The sequence below is a fragment of the Sinocyclocheilus rhinocerous genome, unplaced genomic scaffold (genome assembly GCF_001515625.1).
Source record: "Sinocyclocheilus rhinocerous isolate Xijiao unplaced genomic scaffold, SAMN03320098_v1.1 scaffold542, whole genome shotgun sequence".
Taxonomy (NCBI): Eukaryota; Metazoa; Chordata; class Actinopteri; order Cypriniformes; family Cyprinidae; genus Sinocyclocheilus; species Sinocyclocheilus rhinocerous.
The window spans coordinates 99,131-115,675 of record NW_015638928.1 but is presented as its reverse complement, the minus strand read 5'-3'; the positions used below and the strand labels follow the sequence as shown (position 1 = coordinate 115,675).

The 16,545-nt window shown below is 39.3% G+C and overlaps 1 protein-coding gene across 1 annotated transcript; it reads left to right on the top strand.

Moving 5' to 3' along the window:
* The first annotated feature begins 528 nt into the window (after positions 1-528).
* LOC107750038 (insertion element IS630 uncharacterized 39 kDa protein-like) lies at positions 529-1,671 on the top strand. The gene is made up of 2 exons (XM_016565290.1): positions 529-619; positions 739-1,671. Exons 1-2 carry the CDS (start codon positions 545-547, stop codon positions 1,384-1,386), a joined length of 723 nt encoding a protein of 240 aa, XP_016420776.1. The 5' UTR covers positions 529-544; the 3' UTR covers positions 1,387-1,671.
* The last annotated feature ends 14,874 nt before the right edge of the window (positions 1,672-16,545 follow it).

Sequence of the window (16,545 nt, the reverse complement as noted above, 5' to 3'; positions counted from 1 at the left end):
TAAAGACATGAGTGTGCTATTTTCACCGGTCGGTTTGGGCTTGAGTGAATGCTAAGGTCAGCGTTCATTGACTAAAACCTCGCAGGTCTCGAGTTTATATAGCAAGGCTATTCATAGCACGTGTCCTTCACAGTGGAAAGACTAGCATGTGAAGGACAGATGAAACGCTCTCACACTCTGAAGGAAGTCTGGCTTCATGTTTCAGCTCAGCTGAGGCTAGACGGCCTTCCACCGTGTCGTGAGCGACGCTCCATATTTAAACACGACCGAAGGCACGGCATATTCTCACCTCAGTGTTCACCCGGCTCACGCTCGCCAGGCTCTTCAGCAACACTTCATAATAACTATACACTAATAAAGTACTTAGAAAATAATTTGCAAACTATTAGTTTATAGTTAATTCACAGTTTATAAACTGTAGTTAATATATTACAGTTTTTGTTTACACACTAAAATAAAAATTTCCACACAATTTGCAAAATTCTACTCCAATGAGCAAAACACCTCCACAGATTTGCAAATCCTCAAGAAAAATCAAATATACATGAAGCAACTGTATCGGGTACCATTTGACAGAAATTCAGAGAGAGTGAAACATCTGCGCAATGAGTATGTGGAGGTATGTATTGTTCATCTTACTATGGTGTGGTATTGTGCACTGCTCATAATGTTCTGGCACAAAAAAATACTGTGCAATAGATATTGAATAACATCCTATTGTCTTTTACTGTGTTTCAGAGAGTCTTGCAAATGGATGCTGCAGAAATTCAACATGAATTTATATATGTGGATGAGGCTGGATTTAACCTTGCGAAAACAAGAAGAAGAGGGAGAAATGTAATTGGACACAGGGCAATCACCAATGTGCCAGGGCAGCGAGGGGGTAACATCACCCTTTGCGCTGCTATTACACAAAATGGGGTCCTCCACCACCATGCAAATCTGGGACCCTATAATGCAAATCTAATACTTGCATTTCTTGACAGATTGCACGAGATTGTCACAGCATTCAACCAAGTGGACCAGATGCGGTACATTGTCGTTTGGGACAATGTCTCATTCCATCGGGCTGCTCTGGTCCACAATTGGTTCCATGAGCACCCTGAATTTGAAGTCTTATACCTTCCCCCATACTCCCCCTTCCTGAATCCAATAGAAGAGTTTTTTTCAGCATGGCGGTGGAAGGTATACGACCTGCGGCCCTATGACCGTTTGCCCCTCATTCAGGCCATGGAGCAGGCCTGTGATCATATCGAAGCAGCTTCTGTGCAGGGGTGGATTCGTCACACGAGGCGATTCTTCCAACGGTGCCTTGCCAATGAAGACATAGCCTGTGATGTGGATGAAATCTTATGGCCTGATCCAGCCAGACGGAGAGATGAGTAGTTACAGTATTCTTGTTGCTTTTACAGTAGTTTTTCTTCAGAGTCAAAGTGTATGTACTTCATGCAGTAATTTTTATTTGTCTACAGATTTTATTTGTTTCATTGATTTCATTGTTGGTTGATTACTGTAACTGATTATGGTAAGAAATACTGTAAGTATTGAAATAACTACTTGAAATATTCAGTCTGCAGCATCAGTGTTGTGCAGTGCTTGGTAAGTTTATAGTAGGCCAATTTGTGTACATTCTCCCTATATCTCAAACTAATCATGAAGAATGTTGTGGGTTTGTCAAATATTTTTTTGTTTTTATCCCTTACATAACAATGTGTGGCCAAAAATCTAGCACATGCTATTTCCTAAAATTAGTTTTTGTACAAATGTGTTTTTTATTTATCACAGCAGTGTGAAACTGGCTGCAATAGTGTCTGATCATTGAGGACTGTGTTGGTTAAATGAAAACTAATAGCATTTTCACAAATATGTGTATATGTTTTGACTGAAGTGTGTCATTTTGCAAACAATCTAGGAATTATGCAAATTGAGTGTGGTGTTTGGATAATTGTGCTTATATTGTGAAAAAAAGAACCCGGTTTTCAAAATTGCGTGTAAACAATTGAAAAAAACTGTAATAGACTCTATACCAATAGTGAGTCCTTAATTCATTGTCACTTTAATTAACACTGTTATTATTAATTGGCTCATAAGAGTTAGATAATGCTTTGTTAGCATCTTATTAACCATAAATAGTTCTCACTAGATTAGGTGACAGAAAATAGGAAAATGTCATTAATTACATGTTTTAAACCAGTGTTTACTTTTAATAAACCACCCACATATGCCAGTGTGTGTGTGTGTGTGTGTGAGAGTGTGTGAGAAAACGTTTTCAATTTGAAGATAAAAGAAAAGGTAAAGGTAAATTATTTTGTCTTCTGGGAAACATGAAAGTATCTTCTGTAGCCTCTGAAGGGCAGTACAGTACTAAATTAAAAAAGGACAAACAAATGACTCATGAACAACTATCACTAAACAAAAAAAACACAGCTGTGGATCATTCAGGTAACAACACAGTATTAAGAGTCAAGGGGATGTAAACTTTTGAACCGGATTATTTATAAAAATTCAACTATTATTTTCTCTTGTGGACTATATGTAAACATCTTTTATGTGAAATATCTTATTCAGGTCAGTACTAAATAAACAATAACATGCATTTTGTATGATCCCTCTTATTTTGGTAAAATAATTAACATTTTGCAGATTCTGAAAGCGGGATGTAAACTTTTGACCTCAACTGTAGCAACTAATGGTGCTATAAACCCTAAAGAGAATCATAAATGTTAAGCACACATAAGAGTTATGGATCCGTGTGGTGCGTTAGTCTTTGCTTGTCTCATATGGCTATCATGAGAACCACGTCACAAAATGAATAAGAACAAAGCTCAGCTGATAACTGCATTCCTGACACGTTCAGACCCTCAGTCAACTCTCAGATACCAAATACAGACATAACATTGCCATGACATAAATACCAGAATAGATACACTAGTTTTAAGAAAACTATGATTACGTATTCATTATACACTAGAAGAGGAGGGGGTTGGAAATCTACCCCTTCAGAGCTAACAAAGAAAAAACTTCTAAATCATTATTATTAATCTTAGTTGATTTCCCCATTTACTAGTACATTATCAAAATCAAAACGAATGAAGACTCCTGGTGCATCACTTCGACGGGCGAGCGCGGATACGCCGATTACCAGCAGAGGCTATGGCACCTGATGCACTGCTGGGCAGATCAGGCCGGTTATGCTGTGGACAATGTTTTCTTGGGACACGTTAGGCTCCATTATCACAATAGCACAATCCCTGACAGCTGTCAGTAATCTGAACATTGTTGCAGTGAATTTCTGTTAATGCCTCCAAATTCACCTGACATGAACCCAATCGAAAAGAGAAAACCACCCTGCAATGTACAGTAACTGGAGGACCTGCTGTTGACATTATGGATACCCATAAATATACCCCATGAGATTTATCACCACCTCACTGAATCAATGCCTCGCCACGGGGCTGCTGTTTTGTGGGCTAAAGGAGCTCCTGTGGGTTATTAGATAGGTGTCATAATGTTATGGCTCATCGGTCATGCTCATTGTTAGTTAGCTAATGAATTAACTAATGTTAACTAATAGGAACTTATTGTACAGTGTTACCAAATACACTATACCATGAATCCCCAGCTAACAAAAATATGTTCTAAGAATGTTTTGCTAATGTTCCCATTAAGTTATGAAAACATTATTTCTGAATGTTTTTTCAATGGCCAAAATGTCTGTTTCAAAAGCATTTTTTCTTGGTTATGCATTAACATTAAGGAGACATTTATTTTATAATTTTGCAAACATTATGGAAATGTTGCTTTCGAAACAAATAGACACCTTAAAAAAAAAATAGTATACATTTAAAATTTAGATTATCGTCCAACTAAAACGTTTAAGTTTAAAGGTGACATATCATGAAAATCTGACTTTTCCAGATTTTAAGTGCTATAATCAGGTCCCCGGTGCATCTACCAACCAAGGAAACGTGAAAAAGATTAAAGTTGTCATCGGATGCGCGGGACTTGCGATTGTGGGCGGGACTTTGATACCGCGGCTCCACCTCACGACACTACTGCGCAGACTCTGGCTCCAAACGAAACTCTACTGCGCAGACCCTGGCTCCAAACGAATCTCTACTGCGCAGACTCTGGCTCCAAATTACGTCATTTTCACAAGATGACAGCGGCCATATTGAGAATGTTTTGGCTTCACTTTTCTGTAGTGGAAGGAAGTGGAGATGCGTCGCCCATCTTTTTTTTACAGTCTATGGCATCACCCCATGGAAGAGAGGGGCGGGGCCAGCAAAGCTCATTAGCATTTAAAGCGGCATGCAACAAAACGGCTTGCTCTGAACAGAGCTGTTTTTGGCATGGTAAAAAGGGTGTTGTTTTACACTACCATTGAGAACGTTTAACCAAAGTATGTTGTAGACTTTTCATTAAGACCCTAAAGAATCATATCAACTTGTGGAAAATTGTGATTTCACTCCCCTAGTGATGTTGCAAAGGGATCTCATTATAATATTACCGCCCCTTAATCTGTAAGTTTCCCCCCAAGGCGCAGAAAGTTTGAGCAAAGCACGCTAACTGTTCTGTGTTTGGCTGCACAGACGAGCACAGAACACTATTTAGAGTCCCAGCCTCAGAGGAGACAACAGAGCAGTGCATTTATTGATTTATTTACTGTATATTGCTGCTGCCACACAGATCTAAAATAAACATCTTCACTGACATAACCGACTGTTTTTGTAACTCATGTGTGTTTTTAATGTAAACTTGTGTGTGAATGAGAACTTAGTTTAGTACTCACATGCTGTGACAGCCGCTTTCTGTGCGTGTGCTTCGGATGTGTGCTCTCAGAAAACCGTATATCTGAAGTTTAAACTCATATGGTTTGAAACGCATGATTTCAGCGCGACAAACATGACAATCAGAACCAAAACAGATGTTTTTAGCAGGTACGAGCTGTAAAGGCGCAGCTCTATTCTGGAAAAGGGGGCGGGAGCAGCAGCTCATTTGCATTTAAAGAGACAGGCCCGAAAAACAGCGTGTTTCTGCTTCCACTCAAAATAGGCATTTTCAAAATGATATAATAAATGATCTGTGGGGTATTTTGAGCTGAAACTTCACAGATACATTCTGGGGACACCAGAGACTTATATTACATATTGTAAAAAGGGGCATAATATGTCTCCTTTATATAAATTTAAATAATGTTTTGAGAGCATTATTAAAGATCAGATAACTTTGAGTGAACATTCTATTAACGTTACTTGAACGTTTGTTCACAGCTTTGAGAGAACCTTGCAAGAACGTTAGCCAAAGTTCAGCATCATTTTTCTGCCTGCCTTTGCAACGTTTGCACCCAATTCACAGCGCGATATGCATTTGTGGTAGGACACAGCTGATATCTAGTGTGAGTGAGTGATGTGTGCTGCTCCTCAGGAGCCTCTAGTGTTCTGATCAATGTTTCTAGCAGACTAACAAGAGTCCTGAGCCGCAACAGCTTCCCACTTTAATTTGCACACAGCCTGTCCTTATGGAGTGATAGAGTCACAGAGAAGGACATTATGAAGATGTGTCCTCTCATTATCCACTCATTGAAAAACAGTCTCGCCTCTTCTGTGGGCTTGAGCTACTGTAAAATCCAACATTACAGCAAACCATATGCAAAGAACTAGCTGTTAGTCAAAGTTTGTTTGCTTTGCTTGACCAGTAGTTGTCTTTGAATTATTCTAAAGAACATTTTTCCAAAGAACTTTTTTGTTCACATCCTTCTCTTCACTTCCAAATCTTCAATACTTATCTTGCTGGATCTGTCTGCTTCTTTTGACACGGTTAACCACCAGATCCTCCTGTCAACCCTATTGGCAAAGTGCATCTCAGGAACCGCACTCCAGTGGTTTGAGTCTTACCTCTCAGATAGGTCCTTCACACGTTCTATGTGTACTACGTTAAGCTAACTGAGACTTGTTATAGCACTTGCATATCATTGCTCTTTTGTTGATATTGATTGCTTCCATTGTCCTCATTTGTAAGTCGCTTTGGATAAAAGCGTCTGCTAAATGACTAAATGTAAATGTAAGTCATAAGTACTGCTGTTATCATGCTGCTATCAAGCTTGCTTGTCCTTTCTGATGCTTAAAAGCTTAAGTGCCCTTCCATTATAACTGCACATTATTAAAAATGTGCTTTAGTTTTACACCAAAAAAAGAAAGTAATTTGGGAGGAAGGGTGAATGATGTGATTTTTAGATGTGTGTGTGATTTGAAGTGGCATGACATTTAAGTTCATCTGTACCTGACAGAGCAATGACACAGATTTGAAAATGTGTCCAGTCAGAGCAGAAGCTGCCATCAGCGGCCAGGTGAGATCCAGACGTGACGGGAGACAGATATAACGAGTCTCTGTGAGCAGCTGCGGCCCTCATCATTTCACATGCACACGCACACGCACACGCACACGCACACACACACACACACTCTCTCTCTCTCACACACACATGCACACACACACACACACACACACACACTCAAGAGTCAGAATTGTGAGATAAAAGTTGCAATTATCTTTGTTATTTTTTATTCAGTGGCAGAAACAAGCTTTCATAGCAATGGAAAGATTCTTTATTGTACCATCAATGCCAATAAAGAACCTTTATTTTTAAGAGTGTAGTATTAAGGGTTTGTTTAGATCGCTCACACTTGTACAGTACTGACGTTATAGGTTTAAAACTTGTAATGTGTAGCTGATTATTGGAAAAACAAAAGAAAGGCAGGACTTGGCTCTATCCACTGGTTGCTGATTGGATTTTAAGAGTTGTTGTTTGTGAAAGACAGTTTTGATAATTGTCCAAGTTGGGCAGCCATGGACTTTAAACATATTGGAGGAGAGAACACTTGCTGCCCTGACCATTCAGTTTCATTCAATTTTCCTACAACATCGATGTAGCTTTCTCTTGCTATTACAGTCATGTATATTTACCCATTTGATGCATATTTTATGTATTTTACGCAGCCAAAACGGCATTTATTTGACCGAAACTCCAGAATCTTCTGCAAATTATCAAATCTAGATAATGTGGGTAATGTTTGGGATGCTGTTTTATTCGCAATTATATTGACTAAACAGCTTTAATGAAATTTCCCCCAGAAATAAACAAAAATGAACCTGCTGTCATCCATGACATCCATCTTCTCTCCAGCAACAAGACACTTGAATGTGGCATACTCATAATAACCACTTGAGATGTGGGAAGAAGAAAGTGTGTATGAATGGGAAGCGAGCAAAGATAATGCGGGATAATAATGGGACTCAGTCAGGCCGGAAGGGCTGGAATACTCTCTCTGTTTCAGCAGCAACACCTCAGCGTCTGAGAAATCCCATTGTCAACATACACCACACACACATACACACACACACACACACACACACTCGCACTAACACCTACTGCCTAAAATAGGACCCTATTAGATTGGAGGATTCAGCCCAATTTATCTTCCAGAAAGATCCTCTTCACGATGCATCTATGAAACCAATCAGAAGCACTGAAATACATAGTGTCTATAATGGGGGAAAATCCTGCCACCTTCACAATGCAATTAACAGTCTTACAAATTTAGTGACTTTTTAAGCTTAAACTTTGCCTCTTTTTTTCAAAACTTTACACACAAATCCAAAAATTGCACACACAAAATGCTATATGTCTCACATCTCTTGCAAAATGAAGCGCTGCATTCAAAATATCACAAACACATCTCAAAAGCAAACATTTGCAAACACCTTTGTCATTATATTAATTCCTGTTAGATTTTTGTGTGTTACATAGAGAATTGTGCATTGTGTTTTGCAAAAAGTGTTTTATGAAATTGAAAACTGAGTCAAAGGCAGATAATTAGTGTATGGTTTTGCAGATTTGGTGTGTGCTTCTGCTGTTTGAGTGTCAGCTTTCAGAAATTGTGTGACAAGTAAAGATTTAGTGTGTAAGCAGATGAAAAAAAAACTGTAAAAATTTTTTTTTAATTATCGTAAATCGTAAAACTTCAGTGTCAGCAGTACTTTCTCTCTGAGTGATCATATTTCATGTAAATACAGCTCTGGAAAAATAGTACCACTGCAAAATTATAAGCTTCTCTGGCTTCACTATTTATAGGTATGTGTTTGAGCAAAATTAGAAAATTTTTGTTTTATTCTATAAACTACTGACAACATTTCTCCCAAATTCCACATAAACATTCTTATTTAGAGCATTTATTTGCAGAAAATAACTATAAAAAAAAAATAAAAAAGATGCAGTGTTTTCAGATCTCAAATAATGCAAAGATAATGTTTTACCTTAGGAAGAGTTCAGAAATCAATATTTGGTGGAGTAACTTTAACCCTCTGGGGTCCGAGGGTGTTTTGGGGCCTGGAAACGTTTTGACATGCCCTGACATTTGTGCTTTTTTCAGTTGCTTACAAACATTTGAATGTCTAAAGTTTAATAACACTGTAATCAGCACAAACTGGGCTACAATAATATGTGAGCAGCATGTATGTACGTGATTGTGTTTTTGAGAAAACAACGTTTATGCGTGCTTAGTGAAAAACTAAAATTTTAAAGTCACTGAAATAAGGCCATAAAACACATACAGAACATTTGTTCACAAGACTATTGAGAACAGATCTTGAAGTCTAGAGTTTTTGCTTCAAAATCATGTGAAAATCATCTTACTCATTCACAGAAAACAATATATCAGTCCGAAATAATACATGGCTCGTCCAAGCTGTTATTTTTCCCGGATTTTAGCAACGAAACGGCTCTGAAGAGAAGATCGTTTGACAGTGTGAGAAGGCAGTTTACAGACAAGGGTTTGCGTCCGTTCCTGATATATCCAGCAACTCTGAAAGTGAAGCTCAACGGAACGCTACATCACTTCAAGAACGCCGATGATGCAGGGAAGTTTCTGCTGGAATCGGATCATGCCTCACTCTCAACGATTGATGCGCCGAGTACTTCTACGTCCTCATTTCCAATCGCATTTGATGACCAGGAAAACCCTTCCAATGTCACTTCACAATTTAGTTAATCGACACAACTGAATTCGGTAAGCAAAATGGCCTTTGTCTAGATAGGTCTGAGGGGTTATATTAATATTTCTGATGTTCATTTGGACTTGGACTTAAGACGTGTTGCTTTCTCATACTGGTTACTTTGTCACATAATATTTGTTTTCGTCATGACTTTCGTTTAAAGTAGACATGTTAAGCTTTCTATAGATATGTCTCTCATGTGTGTGTGTCAAATATTCGCTGAGTTTCAGTTCATTTTAGTGACGTGTTTCAAACAGATATGCGCGGAGGGTGAGACGGCTAAAAGCACACCCTGTTTATTTTCTTTATTTTGCAAAAGCACAATGTTTTGTTGATATTGTGAGTGTACACAAATAAAAGTAGACCCTTTACAGATTTAAATGCTGTATTGCTCTTATATGTACGGTCAAGTATGAAGGAGCATTTTAGTTCTTTTCACTGTCATCATTCAAATCTGCAAAAAGTTCCGCCGCCGGAACTGTCGACCCCAGGGGGTTAATGCATGCTCTCCACCAGTTTTTCACATTGCTGTCGGGTGACTTTATGCCACTCCTGGTGCAAAAATTCAAGCAGCTGGGCTTTGTTTGATGGGTTGTGACCATCCAGCTTCCTCTTGATCACACTCCAGAGGTTTTGTCTGGAGATTGACCTGGCTGTGTGGCATGGAGCATTGTCCTGCTGGAAAAAAACAATCCTCACTAGAGTCGGGGAACATGGTCAGAGCAGAAGAAAGCAAGGATTCTTCCAGGACAACCTTGTACGTGGTTTGATTCATGTGCCCTCCACAAAGATGAATAAAGCACCCCCAGATCATCACCGACCTGCTTTTAGGCCTCTCCAGGTCTCCATCTAACCACTAGATGACCAGGTGTTGGGCAAAGCTGAATATTGGACTTGATCCAATCCTTATGGTGTTTTGCAAACATCAGCCTGCCTTCTCTTTGCTTCTCACTGATGAAGGGCTTTTTTCTTGCTTTGCATGACTTCGGCCTGGCCCCTAGGAGCCTGTTTCGAATCATCCTTGCTGTGCACTTCACCCCAGCTGCCATTTTTTTTTGTAGGTCACTTGAAGTCATCCTACAGTTGTTGAGTGACATTCGAATGAGTTGGCGGTCATCCCGGGTCAGTGGAGAGTCGTTTTTGCCCTCTGCCTGTCTGTAGCTTTGTTGTCCCCAATGTCTGAAATTTTAAGGATGGAACCCTCACTCAAAACTCTTTTTGCATGGTCAATAGTTTTTTTTTTTTCCCCAATTATTTTTGAGGTACTAATAGCACTGTTTTTGCCGTTCAGCTGCTCCTATTGCAAGAGGACAGTGATGAGCACAGCAGTGGTTTTTATACATTTCCTCGTTAAATAAGATTTGGTTGAGATGATCACCTAATCAGTACTTCGTTAAGCAGAATGAGGTGTGCCTGTGCTGGAATTCAACAGTGGAATGGAGCGGCTGCCATACAAGTAGAGATGCTGATTTCAGAAACATTTGTAGTGGTCCAGAGCTGTATGGCTGGAATCACAGCACGGCCGATGTCTTTATCTTATGTCTATGGTGATTTTGTCAAATGAAATCCTGATTATAAATCAGGATTTTAGTGCAGAGCAGCCGTTTGAAAGTGACTGCTGGTTTACCAGGTAACAAATTTAGCTTATAAAAGCATTGTGGGAACATAGTTTTGAAATGTTTCTAAAACGTTGAAATGTCCAGTTATTCAGTGTATCTGTATCAGTCTGGCGGTCGCGGTGTAGCAGCTGCTCGCTGAGCTCTGATTATACAGGGCTTATTAGCTGGCAAACGCACTTCCTGTTTCCATCCCCTATAATGATGATCTTAATCATGCCATCCAATGTATGCAAGACATCTAGTGAACTGCCTACATAGACAGCATTTTAAGGGCTCATATACGCAGCCTAGAAAAAAGGTAGACAGTGAATTATGATGCTTTCTAAACCAAACAAAAATGCAGCTTATGTGTGTCTTTCATGCAGAAGGCGAACCAGAGTGCAATACATCGAGTGCAAAAACCAATCCAAGATGGTGGATTATTGATTAGAACGGATTGATTTCATTCGGTACTGAAAAGTGTAGAGTTCTGCAGTTATGGTTTATTTTTGTAGGCCGAGGGTTTATTTTTGTAGCATCACACTGGTCCCTGGTTAAAAAAAAAAAACAGCTACAAAGGGTTTTGCTGATGCATTTAATGTATGGAATCAAATGTGAAAATATCTTGAGCTTGTGTTAAACACCGACCGTATTTCAGGCTTTTAACCAAAAACCCACTGACTTAACCAGAAGTGCTAAAACGCATCTCGTTTCCAGGTTTTGGTCTACAAAATACAACATCCCTGGAGCACTCTAAGGTCATTTAAAAATATACTTTAATCACTATTCGTTTGTGATATTTGTCTTTTTATTCTGATTGGAGTGTGCTCTTATTAGCTCAGCAACATGCTACTATCAATCATCCATATCTTGGAGTCACTGCAGCAAATCAGTCATTTATGAGGTTATGGGAACGTTAGGCTGCCTAAGTAGACATCAGACAGCAAGGCAACTCACTAGGATTGGGAATACATCGGCTGTATTGGTAAATGTGTAATATTTGATACTGATGATCACTGTGGAGAACAGCCTTCAATGGAAAGTAGCTTAAAATTGGAATATTGGAATATTAAAATTAAATGTTCAAATGCGTTTATATTTTGGGTGAGAATAGTTTAGTAAAATGTTGTAAGAAATATTATTTTGTAGCCTTTAAATAACATTATAATCATTACAAGAAAACCACACTCAATGCCATGAAGTGTACAGGACATGTGCGCTTTATTCTGAGCAATCTAATGGTGTGGCGAAGCTGATGCAGCAGTGATGTGTTAAGCGTGTTCAAAGGCCCGTCACGCCGCCGCTGTATTCGCAGGACGAGCGCCGTTCTTCCTTCATGTGGTATTAATAGAAGCAACAACGGTGACAGGGTCAGTCTCTCTTGTGATGTGACATCTATTACAAACACACAAGTCCTCACTGGGGAAAACATGGGAGATACAAAAGACCGTATTGAAATGAAGAAGCATTTTGACGCGTGTCAGTTCAGTAATAGCTCTGCTGCAGCAAAGAAAGCTCAGACCCTTTCAAATTAGCCTAAGTTTTAAAGCAAATGGAAACAGATACCAACTTCCTCTGATCCAGAAGAGGTTTTAAAGACACGAATATGATGATCCCCTTCGTAAAATATAAAGACAAAAGCTTTTATTTCTCATTGTACCACAGACAAAATTCTTAACAAGCTATTAACATATTACAGTTTTTTTCAAGTGCTTACACACATTTTCAAAACTTTGCCTCTTTTTTTCAAAACTTTACACACAAATTCAAGAATTGCACACATAGAATGCTAAATGCCTCACATCTCTTGCAAAATGAAGCGCTGCATTCAAAATATCACAAACACATCTCAAAAGCAAACATTTGCAAACACATTTGCCATAATATTACAGTTCTCGATTACTAACCCACTATAACTGATTCATTTGGCACAATTTTCCCAACCATTCATACAGTTTTTGAAACAAAGACATGTTTCTCAAAATTTTAACACATTTCATCTGTTTGGACACACGTTCCAATTTGCTCAGTGTTTTTTGCAAAACTCTACACAAGAACAGCATCATTTTGCACAGGTTAACCATGTTCTCATCTAGAACACAAGTGTGACAAGAAAAGATTTTGTATGTAAGCAGTTGAAAAAAAAACTGTAACTGGAAAATATTTTGTATTTGACATTGTATTTCTTCCTACAAAATATTAGTTAAATTTAAATGTATTTAAATAGTGTATTTATTTAAATGCACAATAAATATTGCTCCATTGAGTGTTTGGGTCGCTGAAGATCATGCGTCTCGTCTTTAGTGAATGTGGTCAAACTCCTGAGGACTAAAATAGCAGCTGCATTAAAATGCAACATGTCAAGCTGCTATTTCCTGCCAGGGTTTAGGTTTCTGAAACAGAGCTCTGCTCTCGTGTCCGGCCAGGACCTGCGGTCTATCTGAAAGCCTTCTGGGGGACCACTCAAATTTCTAATGTCTCACATGCTTAGAGGAATAGTTCGGCCAAAAATGAAAATATGCTGAAAATGTGCTCTTCATCAGGCCATCTGAGATTAGGGTGAGTTTGTTTCTTCATCAGATTTGGAGAAATGTGTCACTGCATCACTGTCTCAGCAATGGAGTATGTAGCCAAGGCTCACTTAGTCATAGGCCACTAGCATTAAGCCGGTCGGCGTGGTAGCCAAGGCTCACATAGTCATAGGCCACTAGCGTTAAGCCGGTCGGCGTGGTAGCCCAGGCACACATAGTCATAGACCACTAGCGTTAAGCCGGTCGGCGTGGTAGCCAAGGCCCGCATAGTCATAGGCCACTATATTTCTCCCGCAGGGATCAATTAAAGTTCTAAACTAACCCTAAAGCTGTCTTTATCTCTCTGTGAAGTGATGCTGTTTCTGAACACAGGAGTGTCAGCGTGAGTGTGTGCTGTTAGACAGACAGGAACACACCATCCTGGCCTACAGTTTAATTAGGGTTCAGAACATCCCCTTCACGGACAAATGCTGCCCTCTTTATCAGATTTATCAATTATTCATACATTATTCATCTGTGCTGCACCGTAAGGCTGAATGAACCACACGTCCATGTTCATGAATCAAAAATGAGCAAAACACAGAAAGAGAGAGAGAAACATGAGTCAATATATACACTCGGTAGCTTTTCTGTTTAGCCTTTTGTTTTTTAATTGTTGACTCATGGCTCCAAACCTGTAGCAAAGAGAGTCAAATGGTAGGTATCACTGGATAAAAAAACCTTCTACGTTTTTAGAATTAGTTTATTTTTTTTATTAAATTTGGACATTCTAATGCTGAGAAGCTGCTGATAAAAGACAAAACAAAATCTCAGGAAAGAAATAAGCTAAGAGGTTTTTTTTGTGTGTGTGTGTGAAGTGACATGTGAGCTGCATCTGATTCAAATTTTTTGTTGATAGCAGAAAGAAATCAAAAGTTACAGTATTTGGAACCAAGGTTAATGCACACCAGCACACCAGTATAGGTGTGTGTATTGTAGGAGCTAGACGACGTATGATGACGTGTGACGTATAGTAGTGGTGTCCCAATTCTTAGGGGAATATTTTCACCCCTACCCCTTGACACTCTGTTTCAAGGGACAAGGGGTAGGCGGAGGGGTAGGGGAAGGGGAAGGGGTATAAAATAGAATTGGGATTGGGCCTTTTTGTTTAGTCCTTGACACACGGAAGACGTTTTTAAAATTGTTGTTTTCTGAGTGACATACACAAAAGTAAAAGCTCATAACTCCAAAACCATAGCAAGGAGAGTCAAAAGGTAGGCATCGTTCAATAGAAAACGTTCTAAATTTTTACAAAATCAATTTTCATTTCATTTGGACACTCTCTTGCTGATAAAATAAAAAATGCAAGTATGCTCAAGGGAAATTTCACTTATCTTTCTTATTTGACATGCAATATCTCAGGAAGGAAATACGGTTCTGTGATCTGCATCTGGATCAAATTTTGTGGTGATAGTAAAAAGTAATCAAAAGTTACAGCATTTAGAACCAAGCCTTTTAGTTTAGCGCAGTTCGTCTGCGCGCAGCACCCGAATGGTTCATCACCTAATACACGATTGGTAGAGCTTTCAAAATATTTACAATGACGTTAGAAATCAAGCATGTACGGTTCCGGTAACACTGGTTTGGACTGAAGCTGCAGAGATGTCTTCAGTCTTCATAGAGAAAATCTCAGATTGCATGTTTAATAGTGAATACAATAATAATTAATAAGAAGAAGAACATATCGACAGCTTGAAACAGGATTACGCTAAAAACACGTGGCATTCATTACACAGCAAACTGAGCTTTGATGTAAAATATCATTTCTTTATGTGATGTGACAATAAACAAAACCATTAAGCCTGGTCTAATCCTGTCTGCAGCAATAACCGTGTGTGAATATATCATAATGAATATGAAAATATACTAAATATAGTCTCTAATTACATTACAGTGCAGATGAAGATCAAAGCAGCACATAAACATAAGGCATAAATATGAAACCCTTCGGACTTATTATATTAGACTCATGAGCATAGTTCTCATTCATGTCCATACTGTACGTCCCTGTGGAGATGGAGATTATGTAATGTGGCTTTTAGGAGCTCATGCACTTGCTGGCCACTGAATGCACATGAATTACTTACATGTAATCTTAAACGCCGGCAGGGCTTCAGTGCGTATGCGCTGCTTCATTCCTGCTCAGATAACATCACTCACACACTAATAACCCCTCGCAAAATATGCAAGATGTTAAGAACTTAAACGAAATAAGAGGGATGATTTTTAAAAATTGCATTTCATTTTTATTTAGTACTGTCCTGTATACGCTGTTACATGTCAGATGGAAAAGAGCAGCCTGAACATTCTGCCTAATATCTCCTTTCGTGCTCCACAGAAGAAAATGTTAGACAGCATGACACGAGGGTGAGTGAACTCTTCTGTCAACCAGACTGGAGTGTAATTTCCAGTGTAAATAATTGATTTCAGTGTTGCGTTTGAGGCAGAGAAATGAAATGAAATGAAATGACTGGTGATCATCTCTGACGCACACTACCAGCATATGCTGATATGAGAGCATCAGCTTCAGACGATTATATAAGCATTAATGTGCATCTGCTGTGAGACGCCGCCATATTCACACCCCGCTGCAATTTCATCTGAGATGTGAAAACTCAATCAGGGCCTTCACAAACCCGCTCTTTCCGTGCCGTATCCCTCCATCCCACACTCCGGCCAGCTGCAGAGGAAGAATTAATACTAATCCGGCATTACGGTCCGGTCTGAGTCCATCAGGAGGAAGGTTTGCGGCGCTAATGACTTGAGATGTGAGTCCAGCGCTGTAATCCCTCTCCACATTCACAAATGCTCCTCACAGACTCTGAGTGCACTTCATTCAGAGAAACGCTTGAAAATAGGATGTTTATTGTTTAAAAGAGCAGAACAAACTGCATTTCTGTGGTGGAAGTCAATCTTGGCGTGGATGGGTTTTTATATATTCGATGGCATGCAGCACGTGCCGAATGGATGAGGATTACTGAGGGCAAGCGTCAGGAAATCTGTCTGCTGCTGCGTGTGGCACATCTGCCTCTCTCGCTCTCTCACACACACACACACACACATGCACACACACACACACACACACACATGCACACACATGCACACACTCAGATGCATGCTCAAATATTAATCTTTTCTCCTCGTAAGAGGCGACCATCTGCTGTCAGGAGACCACAGCACCTAGGCAGTGTTTGCTAGCATGTTCACAGAGCCAACTTAAATATCTGCTCATCCTCAGAAACCATGAATACAACTGCACAATGTAAAAGAAGAACCTTAGCATCAGTGGTTTTAAATGACATTTTTGTTTGCATGTGTTTTTT